The 22,076-nt window shown below is 42.1% G+C and overlaps 1 protein-coding gene and 1 long non-coding RNA gene across 12 annotated transcripts in view; one reads left to right on the top strand and one right to left on the bottom strand.

The window, feature by feature from the left end:
• Positions 1-22,076, bottom strand: part of LOC134868461 (ankyrin repeat and SAM domain-containing protein 1A-like) — a 58,901-nt gene that overhangs the window by 24,278 nt on the left and 12,547 nt on the right. For all 11 annotated transcript variants that reach the window (XM_063889610.1, XM_063889628.1, XM_063889617.1 and 8 more), the window contains 10 exons: positions 13,341-13,637; positions 12,540-12,615; positions 12,323-12,424; positions 12,139-12,225; positions 11,837-12,006; positions 11,415-11,465; positions 10,727-10,856; positions 9,810-9,853; positions 8,312-8,405; positions 4,234-4,727 (listed from right to left, as the gene is read on the bottom strand). In XM_063889610.1, the coding sequence (XP_063745680.1) occupies positions 4,234-4,727; positions 8,312-8,405; positions 9,810-9,853; positions 10,727-10,856; positions 11,415-11,465; positions 11,837-12,006; positions 12,139-12,225; positions 12,323-12,424; positions 12,540-12,615; positions 13,341-13,637 (1,545 nt within the window). The remainder of the gene's footprint in view (positions 1-4,233; positions 4,728-8,311; positions 8,406-9,809; positions 9,854-10,726; positions 10,857-11,414; positions 11,466-11,836; positions 12,007-12,138; positions 12,226-12,322; positions 12,425-12,539; positions 12,616-13,340; positions 13,638-22,076) is intronic.
• LOC134868069 (uncharacterized) lies at positions 15,368-21,691 on the top strand. Its single transcript, XR_010166238.1, has 3 exons — positions 15,368-15,601; positions 18,388-18,579; positions 19,780-21,691. It is a non-coding gene; the product is annotated as an uncharacterized LOC134868069 (long non-coding RNA).

The raw sequence follows: 22,076 nt of genomic DNA on the forward strand, positions 1-22,076 counted from the left end.
AATCACAATTCAATCGAGAAGAAACAGGCTTTCGAGTTATTTACACTTAGTAAGGCTCCGAGATTGGACAAAAGAAGTTGCCTTTTCAAAAGAAATACTAACAGAATGCCAACCAAAGATTCTAATAAACATCTTGATGCTTTGAAATGAATCAAGATCTTATTTAGGCATTGTGCAATCAGCGCAAATAGAAAAAGGTGTTAGTGCTGCTTCTTTAATACATTCTTTCTGACGCAGTGAGGCTTATATCTTGGGAGCAGCTTTGGGTTTCTACATGATAAATTAATTCTAGCTGCATTGCATGAATGAGAGATGTATTGGTTTAGCTGATAGGCTGCGTGTCACACACACACACACACACACACACACACACACGGTCTGCCAGGGAGCATGACGAGGAGCTGCACATATATGACATCCATCAGAGGCAGGATTCATGTTGAGCACGCTTCTCTAGAGGGTGAATATATTTTATTCTGCGCTGACAACCAGATCGTACATTTCAAGGTCGACTCGATTGTTAGTATTAAGCCAAACAATACCATCTTTGAGCCAGCAGAGAGTAGAGTAAATATAATGCAGTCCATGCTATGAATGAATAATTAAGGATGAATGGTGGTGATGGTTGCCAGCAGCCTACTTTAAGATTTCAAATAAGCTTTTTGGCATTAAGATGGACTGTTTGCTGGCTGGTAACACACACTGGTATGAAGCATAAATAAATGAGGCCATTGCCTGAAGTGGATCTCCTCTTCCCTGATAAGATCTCCTCTTTGGTTAGATGTCAATAATGCAGCCTGCTTTCTTGCCACATGGGAGGACAGCAATACCTTCTGTTTTGCCTTCTCCTCTGCTTTTAAATTCTCAAGCTTAGTTCCTCTATGCAGAAGCTCCCGGAGAAGCGAACAGAAGAGCTAAACTATGGCGGAATGCTGAGGGCGTTGGGGGAAGAGGAGCAATCTTTGACCAACAAGCAATGTCAAGGCTGCCTTAATGCTGTCACGCTCTCCGAGACCACATCACTCAGACCGTCTGAGGAGGTGAGGTGTCTGTTAAACTGGATAATTAGACTGTACAGCGCTCTGCCTGGGACCAGAGAGGTTCAATGGGAAATTAAAAGACTGGAGCAAACGCAATGTTCCCTTTTGTGTTGGTCTTATTTCCCAACTGGACCACAATGCACTGCAGAGAAATGATGATGAAGTCTCCGGAGAAGTGTAAACACCGTCCTTTATATCTATATTATAGCATCACAAGCGGAAGGTTGGTGTTCAGCGTCTGATTTAAATGTGATAGAGACAGACTGATAATTGCATTGGCTCATTAAAGAATATAGATTAATGATATCAATGTAAATGTTGGCTCATAATTTAGAAACAGGGTCACTTTTTTCACAGTTTGTCCAGCAGAGAGCACTGACATGTTGGTTTTACTACAGTAAATGTACCCTCTTAGTATGAATCTGTCACAAAAAGTGTTGTTTTTTTAAACCGTCACACATCGATATTAGTATCAGCTACACAAATTCAGAATTGGCAGGGCTATTAAATGTATGACATCTGTTGACTATATAATTAATCCCAAAATGAAAGATTAATAGAGAAATTAATAATTAAAAGAATGTTGTTTTTCATTTGTGACAAGCAAATGCACAATTTGCAGAATGTTTTACAGCTGATAAATAGACTTATAGTGACATTTGTTGTGTGTCTTTAATAGCAGTAATAAACACGGATATGAAGACATTTAAATTGAGCTAATATGCTCAAGTCAAACTAAGGCATTGCCACTATAACGGAGGTAGGTTATTATGTATGAAATAAACTGACTACGTAAAGAGGTGTGAAGGTCAGTTTTTTCAGCAACTTTAGTCAAATACTACTTTCAATTTCTGTGAGTGTTTCCTTGGCAGGCTTTGGCAATACAATAAAATGAAATGATCCTGCTGAAGTAGATTAAGATTAAAACCCTCCTTATGGCCCGGAAAATCCTCAAGACAAGGTTTCGCTACCCCAGAATGAAGGAGGCATGCTGCTGAAGAGTTCATCTTTCCCTTCACTCTAGAAAAGCTCTCCTGTAAGAGGCTATGTACACCGCTCTCCATCTGAGTGTTGTTTCCGGGCAGAAAAAACTTCAGGTCAATTTCCTGTCATGCACAAATGCCCCTCAAAGACCTTCACCTCAAGTACAGCTTTGTTGCAGTGGGCTAGTATGACAGTTATCACCCTCAAAGCTAAACTGCAGCAACATAAACACAACATCTGGCACAGTTTTATGGCTGCACGTAACCAAAATAAATAACAAAGCTGCACTTTCACAGCAGAGATGAGTAAATGAGATCATTAGACAAAAGATCCAACAATAAAGTCTAGCTCATTATCATTATACAGTGATGCAAAGCGCTGCAGCCATAATACATAATTCAGGTTTTTTTGTGTACCAAACACAGGTCAGATGGGGCAAAACAAGCTCTACAGAGACATACTACTGCAGAGATATTGTGTATTCTGTTTAATTTCCACACACAGAACAACAACAACACCCTGAACGCTTAAATACTGAAGAGGTTAATTAAGCAATCAAAAAAGTAAACAACTCCGACGACCAGCGTACAAACCACTGCCCAGAGCAGCACAGATATCGACCTCCGAGCTGCTGTTATCTCAGCTCAGCGGGATACTTGTGAAAGGAGCATGTAAAGGAACACTGGGCAGCAATACGATCTCCTCACCGTGGAAGGAAGAAGGCATTAGCAGTGCTATCTGAGCCCCCCAATGATTTCCTCCTGATGGTCTGGCATCACAAACACAACGTGTAACGACATCTCTCGGACTAAGCTGCACCTCGGTACAGCGGTGTAGCAAAGTTGTAAGAGGGACGCATGTTGCCGGCAGTCGAAACAGAGCAGAACACAAATAATGTCAGGGAACATTACTAAGAGGATAGCGTGTGTCAAGTCTCGATTGAGAGCACTGGAGGATATCATTAATCCGACTAACAATGGGAGGACTGTTGAAGGAAAATGGGGAAGGAGCATAAAGAGGAATCCGTGTTAACTTGTATGACCTTCTGCTAATTGATTGTTATATGCTTTTGTGTTACAGACTATAAATATATACATACAGTGAAGTGATAAACTTTTTCGTCTTGGAATAATCCTACACTTGTTCAGTTTTCAGTTTGTGTGTTGTCTCTGCAGAGATTCCGGTTCATTTTAGGAGCCTTTGCAATAGAAGCAGACAGGAGCTAAAGGAAGACAGATCTGCAGCTTGTATTTTCGCTGTGAATCTCAATGTCCAAATCTCTGCCTTTTGTCTTCCTCTCTCAGCCTTTTTTATCCCCATATTCTTGTCTCCTCTCATCTCCTTCCTCTTTGGTTCGACTCAGCTCTTTATCCACATCCCAGACAAAGCATTAAAGTGCTGAATGGATTATATTTAGTTCACTGTGATCAAAAACACAAACCATCATTGAGAAAATAAATGTACACCCAATTAATGCCAAGTGAAATATTCACTATGTTGTGATGCAATATGCTTCGAGGAACAACGTAAGCAACAACAACTATTTTCTTGGAGAAATGAAATTCAAACGGCTTCACTATTTACTTGAACAAACACCTTTTCCATTACAGTCATTGTGTCTACTGACAGTTTGTGTCCCTTAAGACAACAGGTGGGCTTGGAGTTGACAGAATGGGAACACAGTGGAAGTTTGTGGAAGTTAACTACAATCAGCCGAGTGGTTGATGGTGAGTACTGAAGTTTTCACTCCATCAAAAGTGTTGTTGTTGTTGTGGATTAATGCCTTGTGGCTGCAGCACTAGAACAAGCTGACCTAAGCCTTACAAGTGTGGCTTTGTCAAAAGAAAGGGACACACTGTACACAAGAGGAATCCTAGGAAATGTGCTCATACGAATTATACTGTATATATATTTATATTTGGATTCATGCTTTAACTCTATATTTTAAATAAGAAATGTCACTTTAATACAAGCTGTATCCATGTGTGGGTGTATTATTGTGTCATATTTTGACTGTGTTCCTACATGGTGTCCATTTTTTGAGTTTTTTCATTTATACAGTAGTTTTTCTATATGCCGATAAAAAATTAAATTACTGAAAAATGTTTTCCCTTTAAAATATTAGCACCTTTAAAAATGTTTGTCTAAAGTATAGTTATGTATCCAGAACTAAAAATGTACACACACTAAAAGCAACACTGACACTTACCTCGTCCCATTCTGAGGTGAAAGAGGGAGATTTCTCGAGCCTCTTTTTGCCAGTGCTACAATTAGAAACCGACTCGCTGCGGTTTCCCAATCCTCCGTCCTCCTCACTAGGGGGCGACACGAGCAGGTCCGAGTCAGACTTGGAGAGGCTGCGTGCCAGCTTCAGGTCCCCAGGGGGGCGCATCCTAACAGAAGACATCGCCCCAGCCCCCAAGTCTCTGGGCTCCTTATTCACAGTTGCATAAATTGCTTTGGGATCACAGTCTGTCAGGATTGCGGCCATCCTGGGACGGCTAGGTGACTGAGAAGCCGCGGCTACTACCCCCTTTACTTTGGCAGATTTCTTTGATTCTGGCTGGCTCTGGTTGGATGGCACGACACCTGGAAGTCGGAAGGGCTCCTCGCGGCTGTCGAATACAGGGGAGGATCCGTGCAGGAGGCCAGTGAACTGCTCTGGGACACCTGCCTCCTGATCCTGGCTGAGCTGGGAGTTATCTGGAGAAAGAGGAACGGAGAGAAAGTTAGTGAAGAAAAGAGAGTAGTTTGTGAGGGCTGGAGAGAAGGTTTCTAACTGAAGGGCAGATCCTCGAAGCAGGTCTAATAAGAAACCGCCCACACAAGCCAAGAAACAGATCTGTAATTGTTTCCTACCAGGAGTGACGGAGAGAAAAAGAAGGAGAGATGGAGCAAGGAGAAGGCGTATGTTGGCTGGAGAAATAACAGAATTCCAAACAGCTTGCAGCCGTCTGCTGGTGCCTTCATTTTGTCATTGAAGCTAGTCATCATTGTGACTCTCCTTACATCACAGGCCCTCGTCTGTTCGGTACATTTTTCCCAAGACGACACTGAAAAACCCCACGAGCTACTGACTATATTTGCATGCAAAAACTCACATAACTGTCAACGATCACAATATGTAAAATAAAGGTAAAAAAAACCCAACTTACATCAGCTGCCTTCTCAACAAAAACAACTCCTTAATGGCCAAAGCAATTAAAAACAATTGGATTTTCCTCCTCCCTCTCCCTGAGGAATTCCTGCCACCTAAGCCTGTTTTCCACTATGAAATCAGCCATAGAATGCCAGTGGCTTTTGCAATCCACTTCGGCTTCAGAAAAACCCCAAGTCCGTGTGGTTCTGTAGTCCTCTCCCTGTGACCTGATGCAAGTTGTTGTCCGCCGAGTGAGTGACCAGCAGCATTCTGAGTTTCTGGCTTCTAATTCTGGACCTTAATGGTGGCTCAGGAATGGAAATTTGAATCGCCCTATCCTCCTACAGCCTGATAATTATCCCTGTGACACATGGTGAAGGAGTGTGTCTGCAAGGTGTGTGTGGTCTGTCTCTGCCAGGGTGACAGGGTCAGGGTGTTTGGTGACAGCGAATCTGGGACGCTCACACCACAGGAGAAGTATTGACCTGTTGCAACATTTAGTTTGTCCTTCAGAGAACAGTTTGAGCAAATGTTCTGCCAACAATTTGTGGTTTGGCTCTGCTATCACTCAACCTGCTGTTCAAAGAATGAAAACATCAAAAGAGTTGGCTGCGAGGGAGTAATATCCGCAGACCATGAAGGGATGGAGCGTACCACTCAACTGTTTGACACGCAAACTCACTCAGACTTTGCCAAACTGCGCTCTTATCCTTGCAGGGACCATTGGCAAACCATGAGTACAACGCCCCAACTGCTTTTTCACAAGTTTCTCAACACTTGAACATCCAGGAAATGTGTGTGTGGGTGTTTGTGTGTGTTATAAGGGTTGAGTGAGTGTACACATACATATGGCAGGACCACAGCCAAACACCCACCCTCTCTATGGCAGCTGGGGAGTGTGAACGCCCTGTGAGCACATCAACTGGCTTCATGTTAACCCATGCTCCCCCTGCCCATACAGTACTGGACATTTTGCATGGACACATTCTAATGTTATTGCAGCTCATAGATGGGTGAGGTCACCACAGAGGTGTGGGGGGGTGTTTGTATTTCATTTGGCAAAGAAGGGTCCATGTCTGAATAATGATGTCAGGTTTGTTTTGCAGACACTGCAGTGCCGGTGCAGGCTGTCAATCCGCCGTTTACACAGTCCAAAGTCAACGCGTGCTCTGCCTGGGAAAACTCTGCTCTGTTATTATCGCAGATAGAAGAGATTTTTATAGCCGGTCTTATACTGCAGAAAGTCAGTAAAGAAATACAGGTATTGATATTTGCACATTTACAGGAAAGTGAATAAAGAAATGCTTGTATCGACAATGCCGGTCAATAAAAGGACAACTGTATCTGTAATCACATTCAACAGCGTACACACAAAGCACATACCATGTTGGTGAATGGTGTAAATGTACACATGTGAAACTAATTTTAACAACTAACTAACTTTCATAACCCTAGGTACTTAGACAGATACATCTGGTTAAATATGAAGGTATTTGAAGGTGGTTTTGCTAACAGGTGCTTTCCATCTACAGCCTTTCTGCATTTATCTGTTGCATTTCATTTCATAGCAGCAATCCATACAACTGTACATTTATGAAAAAACACTCAAAGCTTTCTATGAACCATGTGGTAGGTGCTTTATTGCGCTAGAGGGAACTGTAACTGTAAAAAGCTGCACATCCAGCATGAACAAAGGAGTAAAGATATATTTGATTCTTCACGATCACTGTTCATAACCATGTCTTATCGAAACCACATGTTTGTTTTCTGTGGAGATTCACAAGATATTACTATTTGTGGGAAATGTCCTTTAGAAACCCAATAAAAACACGACGCAGAGGTGGAAATCTGTCGGGAAACACTATATTCCTGCTGAGGACAGCGATGTGTTTGTGACAGATGATAAACACTGTGATATCGCTGACTGTGCATATCTCCTCCACCTGAGACAATGCTCTGTTCCCTGACTGTCCACACAGGGGGAAGACACCAGAGCTCAGATCACCTCAATCACAATGAAAACCATGTCCACTGGAGAAGAGATAAACTCAGGTAGCTGTCCATGTTTATGTCAAACACCAAAGAGGGAACTGTGCATTTAACTTGCAAACGTGCATAATAAAAATGTGGTACTGGCATATAAAACAAACGTGTGGTTTTTGTGGCTTTAAAAAAGGGAAAGGAAAGTGCAACTTGGGTGTCACGAAGGACCATGTGCAAGGAAAAAGGAAATAAAAAAAGGGTCATATGTTCTTTAGTTAGTGTTTAATATTTCCCTTACTCCACAAAACTGCAGCCTTCAAACAACACCTGTCACACTGACTCACCTATTCTCTCGTGGCAAAACATAAGCATGAATATGCACGCATTAGACAATACAAATCTATTTTAATGAAGTGTTTTCTATCTAAAAATCAACCAGAAATGGCTGTGTACCATGAAGGTTCAATGATACCGAACCAAGACTACAAGGATGAATATCAATGCTGGTACGTGCTGTGCGGTCCTATCGTCAGCAGTTTTCTCAAAGCATTCAAATCAAGGAACCACGTTCTCAGGGATGAACAACTTTCCCTTTCCATGTGTGGCTAATTAAATAAGTTTAACAAAGTTCACATGATTAATAGATCTGTTAAGCTAGACCTTTAAAACTGATGTTGCTGCAGCCCATCTATAAATTATTTGGCACAAAATTACTTCGGACTCTTTCTCATAACCACAGTACAGAAATAATTCAACAACAATTATTTAAAAAAGTGTCCGCCAGATACGCTTAGCTACCATGACGTGGTATCCAGCTTTAAGCGGGATGTTGAGGGGGGAATGTCACAATCTGATCAATAATTCTGTTTCGTATTGGCAATGAAATGAGTCTTTACCACTTGCCAGCGAATGCCAATCAGCCTGACAAGTCCAATCCGCTCTGCTGCTCCAGAATGCCAATCATGTGTTCCCTCACAGTGCTAATCCAAGTTGCCCAGCTCACCCTGCACACTCAAATGCTCCTCTCCCATTTCATTGACATGCTTGGTTGTGTTTCTCCAGGTCTGATGTGTCCAGTCCTCCTTTTTTTTCTCCCCTCACAGTGTTGCCAGCAGCAGTTGTTGTTCATTATAAGGTTACTGAAAATCTGAGACGTCAAACTCACCTCCGGGTGTCCGTGGGCTCGACCGTCCGGGAGGGTGCAGGGTGTCTTTCGTCTTGCTGTGGGCTCTGAGGTCGTTTGCGGCAGAGGGTTTACGCTAAAGTGGGACGGAAGCAGAAAAAGAGTTTACTTACACTGCCAATCAAAACCGAACACCCAAACACAACCATATAAGCATAGGCAGGTAATACGCTAAGAGCCATGGCTACATTTTCAGCAAGCTTATTTATATATAAACACATCTGTTCTGCAATATCCCTTATGTGCAATACATATCGCTTTAAAATGTATTTTTACTGGTTGCTATCTCTTAGTTCCACTTTTTAACTACTGTAACACAATCTGCAATAACTGTACAACATATAGCTTTATTTCCACTTCTGTTATCTGGATGCTATCACACATGGCTCATGCTACACTTGCTAAAATAAGATTAAAAAACAAGAATTACTTTATTAATCCCAAAACTGGGACATTTGTGTGTTGCAGCCGCATAATACAATACAAGGCTTAGCAAATAATTAGAAATAAAAAGAAGAAATAAACAATGCTCAAGTATAGACATCTCAAAGAAGAAATAGAAATAAAATAAACTGGCATTAGAGAAAAGATATGTACACAGTTGACTATGAAGATAAATAATCTATAAACTGTCAGACAAGTAAACACTATTGAGGTTAAATACATTAAAAGCAGGATATTATGTACATAATAGTGCAATGAATGGAATACTAAATAAAGTATAAATGTACAATACTGTTACTGTACTTATTGTTGTCCACCTGTGTACTTTTTGTAAATGTGTGTAATTTATATCTCTAATATTTAACACATGCCTCTTATTTATATTTTGCTTCTTTACTTTTACTCTAACAATGTACATTTCTGGTGAGCCCACATCGGCCATAATTTAGCTTGGCTCACCAGGCTGTACATTAGAGCAGAGAGGACACTATCATTTATTATGATTAGGCAGCCGAGGAGCACAGTTAATCCAATAGGAGCTTAAAATAAAAGATGCAAGCAGATACTGTGGGTAGCAGGTGGGGTTGTGGGTGGTAGACAGCGATAATAAAACTGCTAACTGGCTGATAAATTCGGAGAAAAGTCGATAAAATAAGATATAATATGACAATAAATAGAACAGGCGGATTTGCACTGGCACAATTATGAGGTCGGTTTAAGACGACTTCTGCCTACTGCTGACATATGACTCAATCTGCGACTGTGAGGAGACCTTCATCTTCATTATATATCCTGCTGCGGCCGTGTGGTCATGCTCCAGATATTTAATTCAAGTTGCAGCTGGGATACTGTTCCGACTGTTAAAACTCCATCCATATGTTTTTTTGTACGACTTGCACTTGCAGATGGATTTACTAAAGGATTGTGCAACTGGCAGGCATTAAAGGATGAGACAAAGTTAGTGCCAAAAGCAGAATTGCTGTTTGATGTTAGGCGTGAAACACATGAGAAGTACAAAAGGAGGAATGTTAAATACCTGAGGTAGGACACTGTTGGAAGACTGTGTACTGGTGTTCTCATCTGAGGAGATAGAAAACATGAGTTAGGACAAAGTTTTGGCACATGAAGGATTGTCCTGAACCATTGCTCAGTGTGTTAATATGTCAGTGTAATGCTCCTTCTGATTGTCAGGACGGACATTATGCTACGGGTAAGTGAAAGTGATGTATAATAAAATCACGTTCTGTATCAGTCAAACTGAATTTCTCCATTTAAACACCGCTGGGTATCCTGACAGGATAGAGCCGTTTTAAAGCAGATAGGAACTAATCGTTTAACATTTCTCTCTGACTCAAGGGTAGATGACGCAGGACAGTGAAGAATCCCTCTTTTTCTAACACCATCATTTATCCACATAGTGGGGGGGGGCGCATGATGACATCAGCGATTAAAATCCAACCCTTCAGCTCAGTGACGTTTTTCTTAAGAGACTAGGGAGGCTGACTAAGCAGGACGGCCCGGGGGGATGGTTTTAAAACATCTACATTAACAGCAATGGATCAAAATGGCCCCCTAATTTAATCCCATTTAATCCAATTACATGCAGTGCCATTCATCAGGCACCACTAAGGAGGGTCTGCCCATGTACGGCACACACAGTCGTGGCAAGGGTTGACCATGTGTGTGTAGGTGCTCTGTGTGATTAGGAGAGGAATGCATTCAGGGTCTGTGTTAAAGCATCAGTGGAGTTTAGAGAAGTATTGGGGTTAAAAAAGGAACCGGCTCTTCACAGACTCTGCTTTAATCCTGCCAGGAATGAGGCGTCACTGGTATGCAAAGCAGTAGTGAGGGTATGTAGTTTACCCAGGACATAAAAATCTAATTTTTCAGAAATACATACTGGATGAGCACATTTTTTTCACCAGCTGGATTACACGTTAGACAGACAATTACCTTTATTGGAATGGGACTCCTGGCTGGGCGATGCGTGTTTGGTCTGTGCAGTCAGCAGCAACTCATATGTGTGATCCTCCTCCTCTACCGGCTCGCCTCGCTCATCAATACTGCTATTAGTATACAGCGCCTGTAGGAAGACACACCAAGGGAGCAGGGGAAAGGAGAAAGTGACAAGGTGGAAAGAAGTGTAATGAAACTTGGAAGAATTTTTATAATTTATGATCTAATCTCCTTCGGGGAGTACAATAGAGAGAGGGAAAATGTAGTGCTGTAAAAATACAACACCATAATGGTATTTCAATACAGCATCGTCTATGGTCAGCCACAGTTGATGTCAGACAGTCTTTGATTCATTACATTATCTTACACTTCTCCTCTTTTCATGCGGCCCCTGCTCGTGTCTCATACCGCACTGAAATGAGTAAAAGTGGCTTGATTTGAGCAGCAGCCATAAAGAAAGGTGTTGTTTTAAAAAAAAAAGTGTCTTTCTTAGCGGCATATAATCAACAGTCACTGTTACACGGCAGAAATAATACATCATGTCCGACCTCTTAGAGGAACTAACTTCGAAATAACCTGTCCTGCCATGACCCTCACACGCATACAGCACATTAGAATATGTGGTTTAAAAAAGGGAACAAGTTTCAACTGGCTTTATTATCTTGAGTCCCACATTCAAACTTACCTCTTCTTCATGACCCGGGCCGGGATGTAACGAGTGGCACAAGCGATCTTTCTGCAAAAGATCAAATGAAAACATGTAATAAATTAATTGTTGTTCATTAGTTTATTTCAAGAACTACATTTAAAAATGCATTACATATTCCCTGTGTACCACAAGAAATGTAATGCTGGAGGGGTTTGAGGCCCTGTCATGTGGAAAGAAGACCACTATCACCCTCTAGTGGGGGATCTCCATTTCACCATCTTTGAGACCCTCTCACAAGTTATCCTGTGGCCTGCATGAGGTGTGTGTGTGTGTGTGTGTGTGTGTGTGTGTGTGTGTGTGTGTGTGTGTGTGTGTGTGTGTGTGTGTGTGTGTGTGTGTGTGTGTGTGTGTGTGTGTGTACACACGCGCAGGTGGGTTTTGGTTGAATTATTGCTGACCTTGCCAGCTTCACTGTCCGGCCGCCCAGAGTCCCGGTCAGAAGACTTGCCGCTGGTGAGGCTATCCAGAGAGTGACAGGAGGTGGCTTCAAACAGAGCCTCATAGGGGCTCTCCTCCTCGGGCCCCGGGGCCAGGCCAGAGATCAACTCACTCACCTTGTCCATATCACCTATAACATAGAGCAAAATGTAATAATCAGTAGAAAAAGAGGTCTTAGCTGAACAGAAAAGGATAACACTCCAATGCATTTCCTGCTCTTTGTCAAGTCATCCTAGCTTTTCTAACATCTGGTAATTCTTACTCTTTTTACGGGGGCTGGGACTCTCCTGAGGCGGAGGGATTGGTGGCGGGGGGAGGTCAATGTCAGGGGGTTTTCCAGTCATGTGACCTGCAACCGTCAAACAGGAAATTGTATCATAGCGGCTAAACATGAAATAAGTAGTACACTTCCCTTCACAGTTCTCTGTTTTACATGCAGTGTTTACCTAGGATGAGAGCAGCTATCTGTCTGCTCTTCTGGGAGGGCATGTCCTTGACAGTGTCCAGCGCTGTCAGGCCCTTCTGGTCGGTGATGTTCACATCGATACCTGACAAATGACAACAGTAACAGTCAAGAGTTATGTGTGGGTTTTAATTAAATGTGCTTAATAGATGCTGTGTTAATTAAGAGAGTGATGCAGACGTTGCTGGCTGGAGTCTGACCTGCACTGAGAAGTCTTTGTACCACATCTGTCTTCCCAAACAAGGCAGCTTCGTGCAGGGCACTGCCTTTCTCCGTCTGAGCAGGAAAAAAAACAGGAGCAAAAAGAGCCAGAGGCAGAGAGAGTTGAGATTAACACCAATGTGTGACACAAATATGATTATTCTCAAAACTCAGGCTTATGCTTATTTCTTCTACTACTTTTAGATGAGTCAGACTCCAAGATGAACAGCAGGGCTTGACAGTAATGGTTTTCTGTTTTCGGGATCTCAAGGCAGATGCCTGGATGTTAGGCTGGCAAACACTAAAAAGTAAGTGTTGAGCCCTGAACAGTGTATGGCAACCACCAGATGTAAGCCCACCACCCAGTCCACTCTGACAATTATGTGGTTGAGAAATCAAAGCAGATCATTTTCCAGCTCAGAAGGCCATGCTAATTGAAACCTGCAGGACGGAAGGCCTGAAGGACATTGGATATACTCTGCATCCTTGATTCGGAGGAAAAGGAGGGCAGAGCAAAGGGGAAAGTATTTCCAGACAGATGGATGGCACAGTTTGGTACAGAGTCAGAGCCACGGGGCCCACCAGGGGGAGCAAGGCCGGCTCTGCTTTGATACCACAGCGGTTCCTATGCAAACTGAGAGCTTAAGAGTTTTACATTTAATCTCATCGCTTCAGTAGGAAGTAGTGAGAGGAAGTGCTGCAAGAACAGATTAAGTTACCCAACATGATTTTAGCCATGACAGTATCTTAAGACACACTTGCAAACAGAAGCTTTCACACACTTCTACAAAGAAACACACCTCATAGTTGATGTCCATGCCGGCGTCCAGCAGCACCTCCACCACAGACAGGTGTCCGTTCCGAGAGGCCAGGTGCAGCGGCGTGTGTTTCTTGGTGTTACAGCTGAGCAGGTTAGGGTGAGCAGTGAGCAGCAGCTTCACCACCTCCAGACGGCCGTACAGTGCAGCCAGGTCCAGCGGGGTCTCGAACTTGTTGTTCCTCATGGTGGGGTCCGTCAGCTCCTCCAGCAGCATCCGCACCACCCGGGAGTGTCCGTACTGGGCAGCACAGTGCAGCGGCGTCTCGTTGTCATTGTTCTGTTGGGAGCGGATGAACGATGGTGAGAGGCAGCACAGGACACATAAGAAACAAAAGTGACACAAAGATAAAGGAGATCAGAGGAAACAGGTTGTCATGATTGTTAATGAGGAGGAAGAGGTGACTCAGCGGAGTCGTTGTGAGGTGAACCCAGTCAGTGCACAGAGCCCGCCACATTAGCAGATTAAAAAGGTCATGAAATAGCACCGATAACGATAAAGCACACAGTGAGGCCTGGGGGAATATCTGGCAGAGTGGGGAAGAGAGTGGAGAGTTGGTGGGGGGAGGGAATGGCAGACATGCATGGACTAATGAGGACAGGTGTTGGGGGTGGCAGTGAGTGCCAGGGGCAGCGGGGGGTTAGCAGTGGGGCAGAGACACCCAGGCAAGTGGGGAATTAACAGACACACAAGTCACTCTGGTGTCAGAACGTCTCTGGCTTTGTGTAGTTACAAAGAGTGGGATCGGGCCCGAATTACATTTTTACGATTGTGTCAATGGTAACAAAATTGCCGCCAAAAGCCGTTGACTCGTAACACAAAAGACAATAAGAAGTCCTTCGTCCCAAGTGCCATCAATATTCTTAATGCAATAAAATGAATGATCCAAGCACAGGCACTGACATGAACTGTTTTCTGTGCATCATGTCTTTGTCTTTTAGTGTTTTTTACCAACTACCCGTCTGCTTGTATGCTATGTTTATTTCTGTTGTGGTGAGCGGAAGACACATTTCCACCCTCCTGGGCAATACATATGTGTTTCATAACTGTATTGTAAAAAAATGTCCCTGTGAAGACAGTCACTTTTATGAGACAATTGTTGTGCTCAAATATCAGAGCACACTGTAAGCAGAAGTCATGGTAATTTTAGAAACAAGATGATCAAGGGGGAAAAAAAGTACAGTAGCATTTTCCACATACCATGCAAATTTGTGACTGTTGAGTTTCTGGAAATGGGGGTTTTCAGGAAGTGACCAGGGTTATTGCCTGACAATATTGTTTACTCAATAAGGATGTGTATTACACACTGACTCACTGGAATTGAGCAGGAAAGAGTGTAGCAACAACTCTCTAAGGAGTATTAAACAAAACCCAACAAAGAGCTACTCATGAACATTTCATTGATGCAGAAAACTGAATGATCTCATCTCAAAGCTCTTCACTAAAGAACAACAAGCTAAAACACTAGCCGACAAACAGCAATTAAAAGCAGTAATTACAGTGTAAACTCAGTTAGTGGTTCTTATTGGATCTAATGAGTCACATGCAGCAACAAGATCAATGTCTAATAGACACTGTGATCCTCCAGCACTGCTGATGTTCTCTATCAGGAACAACCAGCAGGGGGCAAACCCTGCAATCCAGGAGCTGATCTGAGGCATGGCGTGGGAATACTCTCTCAAACTAACACACAATGACAACACAGATAGTCATAATTAGGACTGTGCTGCTGGGCTGTAACTAGACACGTGGGAACCGTAGTCCAGAAACACTAAAAACCTCCTTCCTATAGTAGGAGATGACATGAGAGAGGAAAACAGCATTACTATCACTGCTCTGAATCTCTCTAAATGAGACAAAATTGCAGATTCTCAGATACAGCCTACACAACCCTACAGATTGTTGTCTCTATTCACATACTGTGCATGGATGGGAGTGGCATATAATGCCAGTGTTATTGTGAAAACACATGCTCCGAGAGTCAGTCATTCCAGACTCACAGAGCCACCTACAAAGGGCTGACAGCTGGCACGAGAGGCCCCCGCATGGACATACACGATGCCAGTTTGAGCGTCTCCCACAGGAGCGTGCCAGCTGTGCCACTGAAGACAGGACATCATAAAGAGGGGGCAACAAGGGCAGTTTAAGACAGGTGTCAGCAGACTCTCTGAAAGACCTGGCGCCAGATGGGATCAGCAGGTATCTCCTTCATTGTTGCAGAGAGAAAGTGGGATTTAGAGAGGGTGAGTATTGTACTGCACTAGCAAAGCAGGTCAAAGCTTGAGCAGAGAGAGAGAGGAGGTGGAGCTAAGAGACACAAAACGACACCTGCTTATCAAAAGGCTGGAAAAAAAATACTCTCCTCTTGGGTGAGCTAAACTGAACAAAACAAATGAAAAAACAGGGTTGAAAGCAGCCTTTCTCTGAGAGCTAAAGCAATGCAAATTCAGTTTCACTGCCTGGGTGGTTTCATCAGACGGATTTTTACATTTGGTTCTCTGTGGTTCGAAACAAACCCACATTGAAGCACTATTATAGAGAAATGCACTCCGCTTTTAAAGAGCATGTCATCTTTCATCTGTGACGAACCATCAAGCATTTGCTTTTTAGAGAGATTTACTAAGATGACTTCAGCAGGCAAACATACAAGCTGCGATGGCATCAGCGTGATTCACTTCCTCAAGTATGCAGGTCTGCTGCTTCAATAGGTAAATCCAGTATACAATTATATACATACAGCAACCTACACAACTGAAGCTAATTAGTAACCAAAAAGTTTTTTCGCAAAGTATGACAGGAGTGCAAAACAAGGCACCTTCTTTAGCTCAGTGCATCTGATCATGTTAAGATAGTGTTTCCCCTGCCAGTGTTGTGGTCAGTGCTCCATAGCTATGTGTCAGCCAGCATCTGATCGTATTAAACATGGATGAACAGTCACTGGACTCACTGATAGGACATGAGCAATGATGAGACATCGAGCCTTTCCTCGCCTCCTCTGACGCAAGCTACTCTACAACGTTTATTCACACTTCTACAGAAACTCCAAAACAACACCCGGATCACCTCCATCACTTGAGTTTTGATTATTGGATGTTGTCAATGTTCTTTTGAAAAATATAATCTGCTCAACAGCTGGGTATACAAGACAACCGCAATGGGGCAGACCGGAAGCATATTTGGATACAAGTACACTCAACGTTTATCTTATCTTAATTATATCATCGTGCGTGACTACTTTGAAACTGCCACGTCATAATGTCATCATCAGTAACCAGGCTAAACTCTCTGTTTAGCATTTGCAGTTGCCAAATCTCTGAACCATTTGATGATAACTTAATTAAAAGCCATTGAAAAGTAATCCATTTAAGAGTAGTAATCCACTCTTTATAGCTGCATACTTTGATGTCCATATATAATCCATAATGTCATTAAAAGACAGAATGAGAGGAACTAAACATTAGTAACTTCGTTTATAAGCTGATTTTAGCATAGTCCTGCAAAGTTAATTTCAAAGCATTGCTACACTCAATTAAATTTGATATTTTCAGAGCAACACTTTCATATTTTTTCTATACAAATAATTGTGTTAAGTTAGTAATGAGCAGTAAGCATGACCTTACTCTATATAAAGAACAGGATCTGCCTCTCCACCACGGCTGCATGAGCAGTCAAACAATCATGTACTAACAAGACAGAGCTCTGAAGGCTATTACACAAAATGGCACCAATGACTTGCAGTCTTGCTGAGGAAGAGATTAGAATTCATACAGCACGGCCAAGACTTCCTGGACAGAACATGCTTTTTTATGAAAATCCTGTCTGCTCTTTAGTGTGGCGCTACATCCTGATTTAGACCTCAGTGCATGTCAAACAAGATAAGATTAAGATCTGCACTGCTGATTGGTAAACCCTGCTCTAACCAGGAACATCTGGAGATTAAACTGCATTGTGTTCATGCTGCAGAATACAGTCAGCGGGGAAAGAGGCACACGGTGACGGGGAGAACAGAGGCTGTTGTGATTCTCACAACCTGGGGCTGAGAGACAGTAACACGGTTTGACTAGCGACCTCCGTCACGTGAGGTGCAGGCTGGCAGCGGTTACGTCAGCCTGGCCCCTGGTGGTGTAGTAGTAGTGGTGGGAGGACGTGGTGGTGGTGGAGGAGTGGGCTGAGCAGCTGTTGCAGCTAGTGTGCCAAAGGGCTGCCCATTCTCGCTGCATGCCCATGTCTACTGTCAGGATCTGGCATCCTGATGCATGCATCCATTAATAATGCCATGTATCTGTTACAATACAGACCTGATTTAGCTTGTATATACTGCCTGCTAATGCTAAGTAGGGAGGGTTAAAGTAGTTACAGTTACCAATTTTACTGTAATATTTTTTACTGTTTCTTCATTATTTGTTTTATTACCAACTGACAGAAAAATTAAGCTACAGCTATAACATGTGAATTGTTTAAGTTGTTTATTAGGCAAAAATGCTAAACATTAGCTGGACTAGCCTCCCAATGTTACGTTAAGCTGCTTTTCCTTTTTGTTACAGCCTTTTTTAAACAAAATATCTTTGGGTATAGGACAAAATAAGAAACTGAAGGACATCAAATTAGATTTAAAGTTAAAAGAAGACAGAATAATCAATAATAAGATGCTTTTGATTAGCTACTTTAAGTACTTTTTTCATTGGTTTAAAAGCCCAGTAAATACACAAGAATGCCTAAAGTGTTCTTTTCATTTAAGGCACAGCAACAATCATATGAAGGTTGACTCTAATGGTGGATTTTTATTTAGAAGCTGTCACACATTCCTGAGTTAACAGACCTTGCAGTACTTTAATGAGATGAAAGTCTCACTGGCTTCCTGCCACAGATTGTAATTCTCCGTACAGTGGCCTTTTTCTCTTTTTTATAGGAAATATAAGTTAACCTCCTTATATTCTCCTTGATTAAATGGGGCTTTCCAAACACAAATAACCAAAAAGCCTTTAGGATCGTAGATACCATCTCTGCTTATTAAACTCTCCTCCTCCAGGAACAAATGGCCCCAACTGCTATACAAGAGACACCCTGAAATGTGCAAATGAGAATGCATGACAATGGAGAAATCCTGGTCCTTCCGTTAAATAACAACATGTCCCCTGAAGGACTCCTCAAATGGGCTCCAGCCATATCTTGGCACGACAGAGAAAAGAAGGAGTCTTGGAGGACGAGCAAGGAGCAGAAGGTAAAGGGAAAGTGGGGGGTGATGGTGTTGAGGGAAGAGCTGGACACTGAAGTGACAGACAGAGGGGATAAATGAGCTCGCTGGCAGACTGGGGGCAATGCGCCCAGAGGAAGGAGAAGAAACTCTACTGCACTACTGATAATGAGGTGACCAAGTGTAAAGAAATTACTCCTGCTGCTGCCATCACAAACTTTTCCTACTTCAGCCATCTGAGAGACGGCACACCAAGCCCGACAGAAACACGTACCACCCATTACCTATCTGAATATGCGCATATCTTATATATCAGGCAAAAGGAAAAACATTTGTACTTTTATTCTGATCAAGAATACTTATTCAAACCTCTAAAACTACTTTTTTTGAATGTATCCAAGGTTACTTCGAGCACATGTTGGAGTTCAGGAGCACCTTCACATCTGAGCCTGGGTCAGAGGAAGTAATCTAAAACATATATTGCATTAAACATGTGACCTATATATGAAGATGAAGCCTGGGTGAGAGGTAGCGTGATGTGAGTCCGGGCAGACTAGGGGCTATATGTTATTACGGAGTAATACAGACTGTATGTTAATTAACATAAAGGAGGTCAATGAGGATGTTCATTATTATAGGCTATACAGAAGCTATACACAGCTCCTATAAAATGTAGTTTTCTCATATTACATTTTTGACATTATTTTCAACCATTTTGGATAGATAGATAGATAGATAGATAGATAGATAGATAGATAGATAGATAGATAGATAGATAGATAGATAGATAGATAGATAGATAGATAGATAGATAGATAGATAGATAGATAGATAGATAGATAGATAGATAGATAGATAGATAGATTATGATAAGGATCAGCCATCATTCCTTAGATGAGATTATGCCTCATAAACAAATACAATATGGCGCGAGAGGGAGTTTATTAGAGCTGCAACTGATGACACTATTTATTATGGGGTAATCTAAGGACTATTTCTTATTGTCATGTTATTGGAGTTGGAACTAGAATATGTAAGGCTTTAGAAAATACTCGAACAATGAATTAATATAGAGCTTAAACAATAAGTCTATTATTTTATCGAAGTTGAACGACAACACATTTTCCCACTACTGTTTTGATCATTTTTGGTTATTTAGGTCGTTTTTCAAGGCCCTCAAATGTGATAATGTACTGCTTTATTGTGTTTTTTTGTTCATCTTGACAGGTTTCCTTTTGGACTAATCAGTTACTGAACCAATCATTTAATCTAAAACTTGGTATGAACTAAACCTGCACAAGCCCAGTGTTCAGATGGTGGGGTGAGTCCGGGTCAGGCCTGCAGGGGGTGGATACCTCTCCCCTACTGAGGGGTTTGAAACATCAAAGCAGCCAACCCACCCCCAAAACCATTAGTAGGAGAGAGCACAGAGAGACATAATGAATAAACATTGGTCTGGCTGGCTTCCTGGACCAGGATGAGGGAGAATTGGAATATTAAGTCCATTCTGATTCCTCCCAGTGTTTCTGAAGCCTCAGTCATCCATGACTCCCGGACCCGCTTTCAGCATCATCACACAGCGCTATGCTCACTCTGCACAAACACCACATCCCTCCACTGGGTCACTCACTGTACCATGACACTGTTACTATGACAACGTCCCACCACTTCCTCTCCTCAGCAACGCAAACACAAACCGGGAAGGTGGGGAGAAGAGCGGGAGGAGCAAACACACCCATTTACACACTCACACACACACACACAGACAAGCATGGAGTGGAAATCTTTCTTTGATGCTAATGCAAAGAGACTGGTACACTGAAAACCTCCTCATCTTCCTCCTCCTCCTCTTCCTGACGTGGCTCTCTGGTACTGGAGTGTGAGGAGAGGGGAGGCAGGATGCACCCCGCCCACCAAGTCACATGATGCCATCAACCATGACCACAAGAGCACACAAGAGCATCCACACTGCATCCATCTTTCTGATGTATTCATAACAAGATTTATTCATAACAAGGCTTCAATAATTTAGGCTGTGACCAGGTAGTGCTCCCCAAACTATCCTGGAAATGTTTACAGTAAGACATCATCCAACATCTCCGCAATCCATAACAAGACTCAACGTTAAATTCATCAAATAGACTCAAATGGAAAAGACAGTAAGACAACCATTGCAGGAAAATTCATACTCCAAAATATAGCTGCATCAAAGAAAGCCAGCTTTCCCGTCCAAGCGCTAAGAAGATTAGTCCAGGGGAAATGCGACAATGTTCAAAAATAGTGTTCAGCTTTATCTACAGGCCGGGATGGGTTTCCAGCTCTGCCAGCTGTGAAGGAAAACATGAAGCGACCAACATGTTAGCACCACTCACTGCTCCAGCTGTGAAGCTCTGCAGTGTCTGCTGAACAGACATTCTTCTCATGTAAACGCACTTTGATTGGGGCTCTCCTGGAATGCTGTATGCAATGAGCACGTGAAACATAAAGCAGCTGAACTTGGTTTGCACTCCAGAAAAGATAAATAAATAAGAGATAAAGAGTAAAGGCCTCGTCTTTTCCCAGGGGCACTTAACTCTCTATTTCCCTTAGACGTCAAGTAGCTTCATAAGTTTGTTTGTTGGGAATATCATCATTGATACAGTAGAGCTAAAATGTGTATTTAGTTTGGTCTAAATCCATGCTAGCAGCTCTGATATGATCAAAGCTTGATGCAGGAAGCTGACATCAGCATGTTACATGCAACATGCTAATGTTTGGCTAGTGTTAATGTGTCCACCCTCTTAGTTTAGCATGTTAGCATGCTAACTAGCTAACTAAACACAAGCAACAATTAAGGCCGATGCAAATATTATGGGTTTGCAGGAACTTGATTATAAGCCAAAGTATTTGGCTATTTATTTATGAGACTTGATGATGTTGCATTATAGTGTGCTCAATAAATCACGAGGGACATGTGTGTACCAAACATCGTGATAATCTATGATATAGGTATACAGACATTTCCCTGAAAATTCATCAACCTCTTGTTGCTAAATCAACGTATGATTCATCCTCTGTGAAACGTGAATTTTGGTTAAATAATGATGGCAATCCATAACTTATGTTTTGTGATCTCTTTCTTTAGAGCCATGCTGCTTACTTGGATGACAATAAAAATAAACATTGCGTTTGTTATAACTTTGTGGAATGTGTGCAACGTTGTGTTTCTAATGTTTAATATTAGAATTGGTTTTGTTGCTGGAGGTTGAAGCAAGTTGTGTACTTTGTTCGTTTTTTGAAAAGTAAATTATTAATATCAAATTAAAGAAATATTTAATCAGGGGTTAAAAAACCACTACACAAATCTATCTTGCACTCAAGTTGTAGCAATGCACAATAAATTATGATTATATCGCAGTCAATATTTCCGAGAACTTCCTGTAAGCTACTCCATTAGTCAACTTTCCTCTGTTTATTTGTTTTAATACCATAATGATCAGTGTAGCTTTAATTGATAGTGTGGTTAGCAGCTATTAGTCAATATT

This window comes from Eleginops maclovinus, chromosome 1, assembly GCF_036324505.1.
Source record: "Eleginops maclovinus isolate JMC-PN-2008 ecotype Puerto Natales chromosome 1, JC_Emac_rtc_rv5, whole genome shotgun sequence".
Taxonomy (NCBI): domain Eukaryota; kingdom Metazoa; phylum Chordata; class Actinopteri; order Perciformes; family Eleginopidae; genus Eleginops; species Eleginops maclovinus.